The sequence below is a fragment of the Phyllobates terribilis genome, unplaced genomic scaffold, assembly GCF_046119375.1.
Source record: "Phyllobates terribilis strain yellow unplaced genomic scaffold, ASM4611937v1 Scaffold_4__5_contigs__length_816908805, whole genome shotgun sequence".
In the NCBI taxonomy this organism is placed as follows: Eukaryota; Metazoa; Chordata; class Amphibia; order Anura; family Dendrobatidae; genus Phyllobates; species Phyllobates terribilis.
The window spans coordinates 102,682,763-102,698,895 of record NW_027362764.1 but is presented as its reverse complement, the minus strand read 5'-3'; the positions used below and the strand labels follow the sequence as shown (position 1 = coordinate 102,698,895).

At 40.6% G+C, this 16,133-nt stretch overlaps 1 protein-coding gene across 5 annotated transcripts in view; it reads left to right on the top strand.

The window, feature by feature from the left end:
* The window catches only part of PFKP (phosphofructokinase, platelet), a 115,200-nt gene that overhangs the window by 65,355 nt on the left and 33,712 nt on the right, over positions 1–16,133 (top strand). For all 5 annotated transcript variants that reach the window (XM_073677646.1, XM_073677645.1, XM_073677644.1 and 2 more), the window contains exons 8-13: positions 1,421–1,516; positions 5,672–5,764; positions 8,390–8,515; positions 9,185–9,249; positions 12,896–12,965; positions 15,867–16,013. In XM_073677646.1, coding sequence (XP_073533747.1) covers positions 1,421–1,516; positions 5,672–5,764; positions 8,390–8,515; positions 9,185–9,249; positions 12,896–12,965; positions 15,867–16,013 — 597 coding nt within the window. The remainder of the gene's footprint in view (positions 1–1,420; positions 1,517–5,671; positions 5,765–8,389; positions 8,516–9,184; positions 9,250–12,895; positions 12,966–15,866; positions 16,014–16,133) is intronic.

Here is a 16,133-nt window from a genome sequence, read left to right as displayed (position 1 = left end):
GTTAAAAAAAAATAGAAAAACTGTCAATTCCGCTCACCACTCCTGTGTTAGAGATAAGTGTGACAACTCAGCGTCAATGAGGAAAATCTGGCCACTTGTGTGGTGGTGAACTATTCTTAATTATGCCAGACATACTATTCCTTTGTTCAGTAAGTCAAGGAACATGAGCCATTGTTTCATGTGTGACTGTCCGATGCCCCTAGTTGTATGCTAATTTGTGGAATTCCTGCTGATTACGGATTGCATCAGCCCTCTGCAGTGTACCAGTCTGCATCACTTGGAAGACAATTATGCAGTCTAATTGAACTAGCGAGCAAAGAGGGAACAGCCATGATTATCTCCTCCCAATCCTGTGGGACACAGTGACCTGAAATCCGAGAGATACAAAATAGAAAAAAGGGCCTGCTCCTGTCACTGGTGTGGTTCTACGTGACTTCTCCAGCACCAAATGAAAGTAGTTAAAATTACACTTTAATCATATAAGATAAAAAAATTATAGAATGTGCACATATTAAAAAAGAAAACCCATAATGCTTCCGCGTTTTGGGTAGAAAAACCCATAATCGTTATGATTATGAGTTTTTCTACCTGGAACGCAAGAGCATTAATGGTTTTATTTTTTAATATGTGCACATTCTCCCAATTTTTTTATCTTATGTCATTAAAGGCTAAGTGTTAACTACTTTGGTTTGGTGCTGGAGAACATCCCCCTTTGCATCATTGAGAGCATGAAGAATTCAGTAGATGGCTGGTGCAGGAGGACGATGTCAGAAGACTAACCAGCAAGTGTTACTGTAACAGGAATGAATAACTTAGCAGAATTCTGGACTAGATAAAGCTTATTGTTCATGTGTTGGAAAGTGGGGAGAGGATCCTTAAGAAAACTTTACGTATTGGACATTGGACAGGGACCTTAATGCACACTGGCCTTTTAAGAAGCCACGGGGCAGCACACATGTTTGAGTAGGACAGTGCATGGCGGAGTAGATCACAAGGCACTGAGGACTAGAGCTGGAGGGCAGCAAGGTGAGGTCTTAGGGATCAGAGCATGATGGAGACTAATCTGTCCTACTATTATGTCTTTCTTCCTTTCAGTAAAGAAGGAGGTAACAGGTATTTTTTTTATAGTTAGTAACCATAGTGGCATATTAGTCTGAATAGGAGCTGTGGACACATAACACTTTTAGATATTTTTAATGAAAACGAATTGTTCCATTTTTCATTATAGATGATTTTTGAAGTTTACATAGACTATAAATTGTATTTCTGCGAATCTATTTATAGTGAAAAAAAAATGCTGTAAAATCTATAGGCATCTCATACATGTGGTAGGAGGGTAGAGTGACGCAAACTCTAGTACCGTATAAAACTCACATTTTTCCTATATCTTGGTAATACAAGTAAATTTTCTTTACTTTAGAACCGTGCAAGAAGGAAAAGACTGAATATCATTATTGTCTCCGAAGGAGCCATCGATAGTCACAACAAACCAATCACTTCAGAAATTATTAAAGACGTAAGTTTTAGAGTGTCCTGAGTTTTCAGATGTTGTAAAACCAGCTGGGGTCTGTGCGGGAACTGCCCATGTCTGTGCATTAGTAGGCAGGACATCCTGTCTCCTAGTGCTCATCTTGCGGATTTATGTCCATCCTGTGAGCAGTAACTTTATTAACTGTAACTACTACTAAAGTTTCATTTCCCCTTTTTATGTATGTTATCTGAAACTCATTCTTGCAAATAGATCTCCACTCAGAAATATAAGCATCCTTTATAATGTTCTCATTGTATTGATAATCCATTGTTGGACTACTAATGTTATTAAAAATGTTCTCTAAGAATGTAATAAAATGGCCCCTGTCATGTAATTCAAATGTTCTAGTTTTAGTCACATGTCAGGATGGACTGCAGTCTGAAGAAGCACAGCTCCTGAGACCTGTGTCTCTATGACAGAGGAGCTGTATCGCAAGCATACATACTGCTGCTGTCAGAGAAGTGTGTGACAGGAGAAGAAATAAAAAAATCTCCTTGACTGACTAAAGACTAAGGCTGGAGATAAAAAATCCTTAGTCAGCCAAAGAGAAGATTTATATTCTCTTCTGTCATCACTTCTCCTCGGCTTACGGATGTATGCTGGAGATTAAAAAATTTTTGTGCTTAGTTAGCCAAAGAGAAGATTTATTATTTCTCCTGTCATCACTTCTCCATGGCTTATGGAGGTATGTGTATTTACTATACTGGTCTTCTGTCAGTTGAGACAGGTGGGGTATGTGTGTTCTTCGAGCTACAGTGGGGTATGCTGTGTTCTGTCTCTAAGATGAAAAGATTGGTTACAGTCCTGCCAAATCTGATGAGATTTTTGACCTTGGCTGCAAACATAGCCTTGGGCTTGCCATACACATTAGATAGCTGTTGGATGAACAGCATTTTTTCCCGACTCTGATACACATGTACTGTACACTTGGCTTAGCTGAGCTTGAATGTAATCTCCATGTGGAGAGCGGAGTAGGGATCCCTTTACCTGGACCAAGCGGTGGCACTAAGCAACCTCTGATCAGTAAACTGATCGACGGTCGTTTAATAGACTGCTTACACAGGCAGATTGAACTACACTGCCAGGGTTCTCGGCAGTGCGAGCTGTGCTATACAAAAGATCATTTCACACAATTCGTTCTTCGGGTGATCTTCTTCGGGTGATCGGCTACTTATTTATACTACGTGATAACCGTGAATCAAACGTTATTAAGAACAGTCGCTCACGATTTTCTTTCAGTGAAATTGCAGCTTAACTTCCTCACATTTTATCCCCCCGACATCTTGTCAGCTGGATCTATCAAAATCAGCGGATTTGGTGGATAATAATCGAATGTGTATAGCCAGGTTTTCTCTAAACCGTGAATATAGATGTATCCTACCTTCACTAGAACATTAGTCCAGAATCATTCAATTCTTCATATGATCTCTTAATACTATATTGTCTAATTCAGTAAGGGGCTGAGGTTGTGAATGTTGTTCCTTTAGATTATACCAGCTTTGACGCAGCAGACGAGACGCGATACATAATCCTATTAGAATGATGCAGTTCAGAATTGTAGCTGTATAGCGTGAACTCCTTTACTAAAAACTTTCATTTCTCACCGATCTGTGGCTCTGTCCGGATTAGCCATGTTAGCTAGAAAGACATTGGTAAAAGTTTTCATCCAGGAAACTACAGTATACAATACTTCTGTCTAGGAAATTACATTAGTAAGTTAGGACGAGCTTATCATGTCACACCATCTGGCGGCCACCACCCAGGAAAATTATGTTTAATCCTCAACCCTTCATTAGAATTAGTGCGGTTTGCCACTGTGCTTCTTATATAACCCTCAACTGGTCAGGTGGGGTTTGCCACACCACAGGGAATTTTTGTTCGGCTGCCATTCATTGAAAAATGCTGGTATGAGGATACGTGTCTCACTAGCTTCCATCCATTTGTGGGTGTCAAAAATTTGTTATACTCATGTGTAATCAATCGCCAATAAGAAAAACGATTAAAACAAACGTGATCTTTGCATTTTCTGTAAAAATAAGAGATTTCTAAACACTGGGGTATAGGAAACCTCACATCACCAGTTGAGGGATAACTGTATGTACTATACTATATATGTGTATATATATATATATATATATATATATATATATATATATATATATATAAATATATATACAGTACAGACCAAAAGTTTGGACACATATTCTCATTTAAAGATTTTTCTGTATTTTCATGACTATGAAAATTGTATATTCACACTGAAGGCATCAAAACTATGAATTAACACATGTGGAATTATATACTTAACAAAAAAGTGTGAAGCAACTGAAAATATGTCTTGTATTCTAGGTTCTTCAAAGTAGCCACCTTTTGCTTTGATGACTGCTTTGCACACTCTTGGCATTCTCTTGATGACCTTCAAGAGGTAGTCACCGGAAATGGTCTTCCAACAATCTTGAAGGAGTTCCCAGAGATGCTTAGCACTTGTTGGCCCTTTTGCCTTCACTCTGCGGTCCAGCTCACCCCAAACCATCTCGATTGGGTTCAGATCTGGTGACTGTGGAGGCCAGGTCATCTGGCGTAGCACCCCATCACTCTCCTTCTTGGTCAAATAGCCCTTACACAGCCTGGAGGTGTGTTTGGGGTCATTGTCCTGTTGAAAAATAAATGATGGTCCAACTAAACGCAAACCGGATGGAATAGCATGCCACTGCAAGATGCTGTGGTAGTCATGCTGGTTCAGTATGCCTTCAATTTTGAATAAATCCCCAACAGTGTCACCAGCAAAGCACCCCTACACCATCACACCTCCTCCTCCATGCTTCACGTTGGGAACCAGGCATGTAAAGTCCATCCATTCCCCTTTTCTGCGTCGCACAAAGACACGGTGGTTGGAACCAAAGATCTCAAATTTGGACTCATCAGACGAAAGCACAGATTTCCACTGGTCTAATGTCCATTCCTTGTGTTCTTTAGCCCAAACAAGTCTCTTCTGCTTGTTGCCTGTCCTTAGCAGTGGTTTCCTAGCAGCTATTTTACCATGAAGGCCTGCTGCACAGTCTCCTCTTAACAGTTGTTGAAGAGATGTGTCTGCTGCTAGAACTCTGTGTGGCATTGACCTGGTCTCTAATCTGAGCTGCTGTTAACCTGACATTTCTGATGCTGGTGACTCAGATAAACTTATCCTCAGAAGCAGAGGTGACTCTTGGTCTCCCTTTCCTGGGGCGGTCCTCATGTGAGCCAGTTTCTTTGTAGCGCTTGATGGTTTTTGCTACTTCTCTTGGGGACACTTTCAAAGTTTTCCCAATTTTTCGGACTGACTGACCTTCATTTTTTAAAGTAATGATGGCCACTCTTTTTTCTTTACTTAGCTGCTTTTTTCTTGCCATAATACGAATTCTAACAGTCTATTCAGTAGGACTATCAGCTGTGTATCCACCTGACTTCTGCACAACACAACTGATGGTCCTAACCCCATTTATAAGGCAAGAAACCCCACTTATTAAACCTGACAGGGCACACCTGCGAAGTGAAAACCATTTCCGGTGACTATTCCATCCGGTTTGCGTTTAGTTGGACCATCATTTATTTTTCAACAGGACAATGACCCCAAACACACCTCCAGGCTGTGTAAGGGCTATTTGACCAAGAAGGAGAGTGATGGGGTGCTACGCCAGATGACCTGGCCTCCACAGTCACCAGATCTGAACCCAATCGAGATGGTTTGGGGTGAGCTGGACCGCAGAGTGAAGGCAAAAGGGCCAACAAGTGCTAAGCATCTCTGGGAACTCCTTCAAGATTGTTGGAAGACCATTTCCGGTGACTACCTCTTGAAGCTCATCAAGAGAATGCCAAGAGTGTGCAAAGCAGTCATCAAAGCAAAAGGTGGCTACTTTGAAGAGCCTAGAATATAAGACATATTTTCAGTTGTTTCACACTTTTTTGTTAAGTATATAATTCCACATGTGTTAATTAATAGTTTTGATGCCTTCAATGTGAATGTACAATTTTCATAGTCAGGAAAATACAGAAAAATCTTTAAATGAGAATATGTGTCCAAACTTTTGGTCTGTACTGTATATATCTGACGTGATGTGATTCTAAAAACTAATGGAAAGTGATGATCTCACTGTTTTTCAGCTCGTTGTGAAACGCCTTGGGTTTGATACAAGAGTGACTATCCTGGGCCATGTGCAGAGAGGTGGAACCCCTTCGGCCTTTGACAGAATTCTAGTAGGTTTTCCCTATATTTTATTATCTTTTGCTGTGGTCAGTTTATATCAATATTTCTGTATCTATATTAGAAATGAGTGAAATGATTCTCAAGACCCTGGTGCAGCGCTTGTTATTAATCTGCGACTGTCAGACAGAAGCCTTGCAAACTGCCCCCTAACTGCCTGAATTTCCGTCGCCTCTTCTGGATTGGAGGTCCAGCACACACGACGTCACGTCAGGCCAACTAATAAAGACAGGAGCAAGGGATGTTGGCTGGAGGAGCTTCTCAGCTGGTCTAGCCGGCAGCCACAGAATACTGACATGGCTGCTGGGCCGGGATCCTGTAAATTTCATATCTCATCTCTAATATACAGTCATGGCCGAAAGTGTTGGCACCCTTAAAAGTGTTCCAGAAAATGTAGTATTTCTCTCAGAAAATTATTGCAATTACACGTTTTCTTATACACATGTTTATTTCCTTTGAGTGTACTGGAATAACACAAGAAAAAACAGAGAAAAAAAGGCAAATTGGACTTAATTTCTCAGAAAACCTCCGAAATGGTCTGTACAAAAATGTTAGCGCCCTCAACTTAATATTTGGCTGCACGCCCTTTGGAATAAATAACTGCAATCAATCGCTTCCTATAACCATCGACAAGCTTCTTACACCTCTCAACAGAATTTTGGAGCACTCTTCTTTTGAAAATTGCTCCAGGTCTCTCATATTTGAAGGTGCCTTCTCCCAACAGCAATTTTAAGATCTCTCCACAGGTGTTCAATGGGATTTAGATCAGGACTCATTGCTGGCCACTTCAGAAATCTCCAGCGCTTTGTTTTCATCCATTTCTAGGTGCTTCTTGAAGTATGTTGGGGTCATTGTCCTGCTGGAAGAGCCATGACCTAGGATGCAAACCCAGCTTTCTGACACTGGGCACTACATTGCGAACTAAAATCCTTTGGTAATCTTCAGATTTCATGATGTCTTGCACACAACAAAGGCACTGCCAGAGGCAGCAAAACAACCCCAAAACATCTTTGAACCTCACCATATTTGACTGTAGGTACTGTGTTCTTTTCTTTGTAGGCCTCTTTCCGTTTTCAGTAAACAGTAAAATAATGTGCTTTACCCAAATGCTCTATCTTGGTCTCATCTGTCCACAGGATGCTTTCCCAGAAGGATTTTGGCTTGCATATATTTTGGCAAACTGCAGTCTAGTCTGTGTCTGCAGTGGGGTCCTCATGGGTCTTCTGCTGTAGCGTTTCATTTCATTCAAATGTTGACGGATCGTTTGCACTGACACTGATGCACCCTGAGCCTGCAGGACAGCTTGAATTTCTTTGGAACTTGATTGGGGCTGCTTATCTACCATCCGGACTATCCTGCGTTGCAACCTTTCATCAATTTTCCTATGCTGCCCACTTCCAGGGAGATTAGCTACAGTGAAATGGGTTGTAAACTTCTTGATTATCTTGCGCACCATGGACAAAAGAACATCAAGATCTCTGGAGATGGATTTGTAATCTTGAGATTGTTGATGTTGTTAAACAATTTTGGATCTCAAGTCCTCAGACGGTTCTCTTCTCCTCTTTCTGTTCTCCATGCTTAGTGTGGCACACACAGACACAATGCAAAGATTAAGTCAATTTTCATGTTGCCCACACTTATTACTTGCCACAGTTGAGTTTGAGCGAGCATCACATGCTTGAAACCGAGTTGTTTACCCACAGTTTCGGAAATGTGCCAGCAATTTTGTCTAACCCATTTTTGGAGTTTTGTGTGAAATGATGTCCAATTTGCCTTTATTACTGTTTTGTTTGTGTTGTTCCAATACACACAAAGGAAATAGATGTGTATAACAAAACTAAAATTATTGCAATTGCATATTGGAATAATTTTCTGGAAGAAGTGCTTCTTTTCCTAGAACAATTTCAAGGGTGCCAACACTTTCGGCCATGACTATATATATGCTGCCGGATGATGTATGTTTTCTTGTTACTACTGCCTGAAAAAAAGCTACAAATGATGTCCAAGGTCTATAACAAGGACTCGTCTGCTCTCCTAGCCATTAAGTAGCCTCCTCTCTTAGAACATTCATCTGTCGCAGTCCAAGTTCGGACCGAGTACTGAGAACTCTTATATGAGGCTGTTGAGTTCGGATCAGGAGATCGGACATCACTGTCTATACTTGGAGTGTGAAAGTCGGATGTGTGAATTCGGTCTTATTCTGTTATTCCTCCCGGAAATGGATGGATAAATTCATTACCGGTTAGAATTTCCTCTTTGTCGATAGCTCACGTGCTCTACACCGTGTCACACTTTTCAGACTGTACAGGGATACATCCTGTTGAAAAGCCAATTTATTCATACATTTCCAAGATCAATAACAGAGGAACGACAGATGCAGAGGTTTAAGAAAATCTTCTGTTATATATGTTACTTATAGTATTTACTAACATGAATATGTTGTAATGTAACAGCTTTAGTGACTGTTTTTGTCTGAAAGATGAGAATATCCTGTAAGTTTTACCTTGTCTTGATTACATACTATTCTCAGCTTAATGGGTTATGTCATCCTGCTGGTTGATACCAACAGAAATCTGTGTGTACGATGTTAACTCTTCTGGATATTCCCCTGTATACAGGCCAGTAGGATGGGAGTGGAGTGCGTCTTGGCCTTGCTGGAAGCCACTCCTGAGACGCCTGCCTGCGTGGTATCTTTATGTGGAAACCAAGCCGTGCGCCTACCTCTCATGGAGTGTGTACAGATGGTGAGTGCTTGAGCCATATTAAAGCTGGGTATTAGCTAAAGCTATAGGAAACAATCAGTGTGGAGTTGCAGGACTTGGCAGGCAGACATCCTACCATGTAAATGCTACTGTATGCCGTGTGTACTGCAGTCAGAATAGGGAGCGCTGACCAGACGTGACGTTTTTTGGACCATGGTGCAAATCAATGATGTGACACACTGGTGTATACAGTATATACTGGAGTCTGATTATCCAGAGGGAGTAACCTTCAACATTCTGTGGCATGATGAGAGTTGTAGTTTCCCAACTGCTGGAGTGCCGCGGGTTGCTGATTCCTGATCTAGTGTGATAGAGACATCAAAGTACCAAAAACGTACACTGATAAAGTTAGGTAATGCAATGAGAACATCTAATGCCAGGCATAGAAACTGATCACGCTTGCAACCTCGACAATCCTTATGACAGTGGCACTTCTAGAGACCCTGATGTCAGACCTTAAGGCCATGTGCACACATTGAGTATTTGCAGAAAAAATTTCTGCAGCAAAAACCAGAGTATTAGCAGCAAAAATGGGAAAGATGCCTTTCTTCACGCGATTTTGCGTGCCTTTTTTTCCCATTCATATTAATGGGTTAAAAAAAAGCTGCAAAAACACTGAAAGAATTGACATCAGTATTTTTTTGTCTTAAGACTCAAGAAGTCCAGAAGGCGATGGATGAAAGGAGATTTGAAGATGCTGTACGGCTGCGCGGAAGGTACATGTTATACCGCAGTTTTATGCAGTTTCTTAAATGAAAGAGAAATACAAAGTATTGGATTTCCTAAGACGTTAGTTAGACAGATCAGGTTTATTGATAGAGGGTCTAGGGGTTGGGACCCCCAATCATTGTTTTCCAATTGTTATTTTTCAAGTGATAGATAAATCATCCTCATTAAAAATAATAGAAACCGTGTTGTTACAAAATCTGCACGTACACCGACCAGCTATAAGATAAAACCACTGATAGATGAAGCGAATACCATTGATTATCTCAGGACAATGGAACCCGTCAGGGGAAGGAAATATCAGGCTGCAAGTAAATAATTCCTGAATTTAATATTTTGGAATCTGGAAAAATGGTCAAATGTAAGGGTGTGAACAACATTGACCACAGCAAAATATTGATGGTTAGACATGGAGTCAGCATATCTCCAAAATTTAAGTACTTGAGGGATGTTCTGGGTGTGTGGTGGTTAGTACCTACCAAAAGTGCTCCAAGAAAGGACAACATGTTCTCTAGCAACAGCGTCATTGGCACTAGAAGCTCATCGATGTGTGTAGGGAGCAAAGACCAGTTGCTTAGATCCCAAAGAAGCACGACTGTAGCCCAACTTGTTGAAACAGTTAATGCTGATTATTGGATCTGAGCAAAAGGGTTTGCAGGACCCTGATCCGGAGTTGATGTTGGAACACTGTAGGTGCGAACTTCCTTGGCAGGCATCCTGGGCGTCTGTGATTAGTAGGCTCCCTGCGCAGCGACGTCTCGACATTTATTGAATAAATAAACCTACCTGTCTAATGCTAGCCAAATTATAGACATATAGAGGACACTGAATGCCTAAATATCTATATGGGAAGAAAACCGCTTTCTTGCTAAATGAGTAGGCTGCCCAACTGCAAAACTATGAAAGTGTAATGTGGCACTTAAATGTATAGGTGGTAGAGGTAGAAGTGGCGTCCCCGCCACCCCAGCGCACGTTTTGTCAAACTGTGGTGTATTTATTCAATATGTCCCCTCATTTTATAGCAGTTCCATGCTTTTAACATATGTGGTATTAATTTGTTTGTATAGTACTCTTTTAATATAATAAGGTTATTGTTTGTCTATAATACTCTCTTTTTTTTGGCCTGTATCTAGAAGTTATTTGTAATTATCTGAGTTGCAGCCGTTCGTACCGTTGTTGAGCATCTGTGGTGGAAAATTTAGTGTATATACACTGTGTTCCAAATTATTATGCAAATAATATTTTCTCAGATTTTCCCAAATTACCTATATGAATTGCAGTCATTGTAATTGTCCAGTCAAATAACTATTAGAGTACAATTGAAAGGTTTTTATACAAACTGCCTATGATAACAGTATATTTAAAAAAAAAAAAAAACTCAAACTGCACTCAAAATGCATGTTCCAAATTATTATGCACAGCAGAGTTTTCAACCTTTTCATTTTAATAAAGAACAAAAAAATGGTCATTTTTGAAATTATAAGCATTAGCAGGTTATTACAAACTGAAATCAAACAGTTTTCAACTCAAAACTTTATTCTAGGTGATGTTACATTTGCACATAGGACCACTTGTTCGAAAGGAGCTTCTGAACTCTCTCGTCCATTGAATTTGTCAGGTTTTGGATGGTTTCTGCTTCAATTGTTTTGCATGAGGATAGAATACTCTCCCAGAGCTGTTGCTTAGATGTGGACTGCCTCCCGCCATCATAGACACTCCTTTTGATGATGCTCCAGAGGTTCTCAATGGGGTTGAGGTCAGGCGAGCATGGGTGCCACACCATAAGTTTGTCCCCTTTTATGCCCATAGCAGCCAGAGATGCAGATGTGTTATGTGCAGCATGAGACCGGGCATTATCATGCATGAAATGATCTCGATGGTCCAGATGGATGGAGTGGAGGATGGCTGGTTGATGGACACCCCATGCAAACACGGCTACTGCGCTAACAAGGAGGAGGTGGAGTAATGTTTTGGGCTGGAATCATGGGGAGAGAGATTGTCGGCCCTTTTAGGATCCCTGAAGGGGTAAAGATGAACTCCATAATGTATGTTGAGTTTCTCAAACAGCACTTCCTGCCATGGTTCAAGAAGAAGAACCGTGCATTCCGCAGCAAGATCATTTTCATGCATGATAATACCCCGTCTCATGCTGCACATAACACATCTGCATCTCTGGCTGCTATGGGCATAAAAGGGGACAAACTTATGGTGTGGCACTCATGCTCCCCTGACCTCAACCCCTTTGAGAACCTCTGGAGCATCATCAAAAGGAGTGTCTATGATGGCGGGAGGCAGTTCACATCTGAGCAACAGCTCTGGGAGGGTATTCTGTCCTCATGCAAAACAATTGAAGCAGAAACCATCCAAAACCTGACAAATTCAATGGACGAGAGAGTTCAGAAGCTCCTTTCGAACAAGGGGTCCTATGTGCAAATGTTACATCACCTAGAATAAAGTTTTGAGTTGAAAACTGTTTGATTTCAGTTTGTAATAACCTGCTAATGCTTATAATTTCAAAAATGACCATTTTTTTGTTCTTTATTAAAATGAAAAGGTTGAAAACTCTGCTGTGCATAATAATTTGGAACATGCATTTTGAGTGCAGTTTGAGTTTTTTATTTTTTTAAAAATATACTGTTATCATAGGCAGTTTGTACAAAAACCTTTCAATTGTACTCTAATAGTTATTTGACTGGAAAATAACAATGACTGCAATTCATGTAGGTAATTTGGGAAAATCTGAGAAAATATTATTTGCATAATAATTTGGAACACAGTGTATGATGAGAATGTTGTACATAACAGATCACCATGGAGCACATTTAAATGGCGCCCGTGCATAACTGATATGCTGGCATTTCTACTCATGCCCAGGTGGCTTTTCCTGCTGTCCCACTATACTGGCAGTAACTGTAAGTAGAAGCTGCATGGAAGAGAAGGCTACTTCTCTATGGCATAGCCTCAACTGAAGGCCAGCATGTCCAGCCTATGACGCCATCGCAGTGTGAACTTTCTGCATTGTTGCGCCCAGCAGAGCTTCTTAGATAATGTCTCGCTGTGTGATAGGATAATGGTGTCACAACATCACATGCAATCATGTCTCATCACCAGTGTCGGACTGGGTTGCCCAGGGCTCACCTGTAACATTGATTTTGGGGGCCCAATGTTCAGCTGGATAACCCTCATTCATAAATTTAGCATTCTGTTAAATTAATGGTGAGATTCTGCCTTTGTCTGTACATAGTGAATGAAGTGTACACTCCTGCACAGGGGACCACCGGGGGATTCACCAGTTCCCCTGTGGGCCAGTCCGAGCCTGCCCATCACCACAGCATTGTGTTGTTAAAGATATGGTAATATTTAGGTTTACCTCAACATGTTCCTAATGGTGGACACTGTTGTCTAGTCAAAAATGACGTCTATCCATAGATACCAATGGCTGTTTAGATGTTCTTACGGTAAACCTTTCCCAAAACACAGGCGGTTTACTTAGTTTTTGCATAAATCCAATGGTTCTGGTGGTTTGGACAGGATTTACAGACAATATTAGTGCATACGTTTTACCTTTTTTGTCTTTTATTCTTTACACTCATGTAAAATTTGAATATATCACACTGTTCCTATTAATATTTTTAGGAGTTTCGAGAACAACTTGAACACATACAAACTGCTCTCCCATAAGAAGAATATATCTGAACTTCCAAAGGTAAATTACTTTTCTATATCACTATGCTACATTCACAAGGAAAGCAAAAGTGTAGACAGTGGCAGCAGATGGCAAATTTAGTGACCCGAGGCAACGGTCAAAGACTTGAGGTTCCTAAGCAGAAACTTAAGAAAAATAGCAAAAACTCTGCCAGCATCTTCAAAAAGGGATGATTTTTATAGTTCATGTATTGGCCTTCACCGAAATTCTTTTTTTGGCAAACTTTTTACTGTACTATGTTCACATTGCTGCTTCTACTGTTGTTACCTGCCGCATAGTTACTGCTGATGCTTCTACTGTTAACTGCAGCATAGTTACTACTGCTGTTTCTACTGTCGTTACCTGCAGCATCACTTACTTACATTTGCACTTGCACTTGCACGTGCACTTATGTGAAGATTGGAAGATACACCCATCTTCTAATCTTTGCCATAGAGTACCTTGACAAACCACAATCCTTCTGGGAAAATGTTCTGTGGACAGATGAAACAAAAATAGTGACTACTGCTGCTTCTAGTGTTGTTACCTGCAGCAGAGTTACTACTACTGCTTCTACTGTTGTTACCTTTCACGTAGTTACTTATGCTGCTTTGACTGTAGTTACCTGCAGCATCACTTACTTACATTTATATAAGATGCATTGATAATTTCACCATACTCATCCATTATGACTTTTTATTGGTTTAGTCATCCTAAACTATTTTTTAATTAAATGTACTCCAGTTGACTTTCGTGCACTTATGTGAAGAATGGAAGATACACTCTTTTTCTAAGGAGGGAGCATGGTTAGATTCTAACAAACTTCCATATACTTTTCCTCAGGGGAGTCACCAGTTTATTTCAGCAGGGGTGGTATATGGGAAGAGGGGGGGAGCATGTGCCAGATCCTTTCCTCTCTGCAGGTATATGTAACCACAACCTGTGGGGCTGATCTGGAGACCTGATAGCGGTGTGAGACCAGAATTTCATTTTATTTCAATTTCAGCCTTTTTATTTTTCCAATACAAGTGAGTACAGTTCTTTGGGTTAGTATTCATTAACCACGTAGGTGTTGTATGATATACTGATCGATTACTAACCTGTTAACGTAATGTCATGATTTTCTCTTCTTCCTGACAGGACAACCAGTGTAGTGTACGTAATTTATATGCCTCCTGCTTCAGACTGGCCAATATTTCTCGATAATGTGCTTTAATACTGCATGCGATTTACCTGTGTTTAGCTTGCACGCGTTTCCACAGCATGCGCGTACTACCGTATACTTGTACCTGCTACGTCCCTGCTACTATTAACTACTGACTCTTTGCCAATTCTTCTTTTTTATGTTCTTTTTATCTTCACAGAAAAACTAACAAATTTATATCCTTATACTATGATAGTAATAACCAAAACGTACTATAGTACTTAAGGACCCATATGCATTACATGAAAGTCATCCAAACCCAATGATTTTGGTGAGACCAGCAGATCATCTGAAGTGCGTGGGGACCTCCTGACTTGTCCCCGGCAGATGATGTCCAGAGAGTGAAGAATTGGGCCGTTACAATTTCAGTACCCGGTTCTTTTATTTTCTGGAGAATTAAGCTAACTCCAAAGATGTCTGGCAGCGGCTTTCTCGTCTCTCCTCATTGAATACTCATGAACATTTTGCCAAGCTGAGTGATCATGTGTATATGGGAGCTGGGAAAAATAGCTGACTCCTGGGTGACCGCTATCATGTGTATGGCCAGCTTTATAACATATAGATTTATAGGGGTATTCCCATCTCCAAGATCCTATCCCAATATGTAGTAGGTGTCGATATTAGCAAATACCTCCAATTAGAAATGTAGAATAGTTTTTCTGATTCGCTATGTCTCTTTCCTCATGTGCAGGGCATTACAGAACCTTAGGTATCCATGGTTACGACCACTGATATAGTGACAGCTAGCTAGTTGCTAGTGGTCATAACCATGGATACCTTAGGTCCTGCAATGCCTGCACATGAGGAAAGAGACATTGAAAATCAGAAAAACTGTACTAAATTTCTAATTGGAGGTATTTGCTAATATTATTATTATTATTACACCTAATACATATTGGGATAGGATATTGGAGATGGGAATACCCCTTGTGGTAGAACGGCTCACTCAGCGGTAAATGGAAGTAGACATGGGAACACTGTCTCTTTAAATTCCTGGTTGGTTTATTATTATGTGGCATAAACCAACACGGAGTCCATCAAAGTAAACACGGCCCTTCGGGCTGTGTCACGCAAAACACAGTTCTTGTATTAGCAGGGATCCACCTGCTCAGAGTTTATAAACTCCACACTTACTGAACACTGAATACCTCAACAGGCCGTCTATTTAAACCCCAGATCACACCCAGGGGTGGGGATATGGTGAACGACCTCCCATCCACTCCACTGCCAGTCATTGATCACTTGTCCTGCAGCGATGACATTAAGGTCATCCGCTTGAATGCTGCAGCCAATCGTGCCTTTAATGCAAGCATCATTTCTGAGGTGGGTGATTAGCTGCAGTGGTGCCATGCATTTCTGATCTGTCATCGGCAATGCTGGATTTAACAGGTCTTTTTTTAAATGTTTTATCGCATTGCCTGCTGGTTTGCTAGTTGTGTAAAATCCTGGATGATCCCATTAATAATAATAATAATAATAATATATATAATATTATGTGGCAATTCCTAATTAGTGACCTTTTTTACTTCCTGCTTTAGTAGAGTTGCAGTTTTTGAACAATATTATAAGCTATAGAAACACTTTATGAGATTTACTATTGGATTTTAGGGAGATCACGTTTGCGCGAAGCTGTGACTGTGCGGTGTTATTTTGCTTTTTGCTTTTCAGTCGGCTTTTCTTGCCGTAGGTTTTATATCCGTTTCCGTTTTTCTTACCAGAGTAACTGCAATGTGGCCGTCTTAAACGTCGGAGCTCCTGCGGCTGGAATGAATGGAGCCGTCAGATCCGCCGTGAGGGTGGGGATCACTGAAGGTCACAAGATGTTCGCTGTTAATGATGGCTTTGAAGGATTTGCCAAAGGACAGGTAAAGTATTTGAGAGGATGATCACTCATAATAAAATTCAGGCGTTCAGATGACAATATTTCCTTGTCCAATTGAGAGTTGGTTTTGTGCAGGGTTATGCAATTCAGTTTAATTTATTTG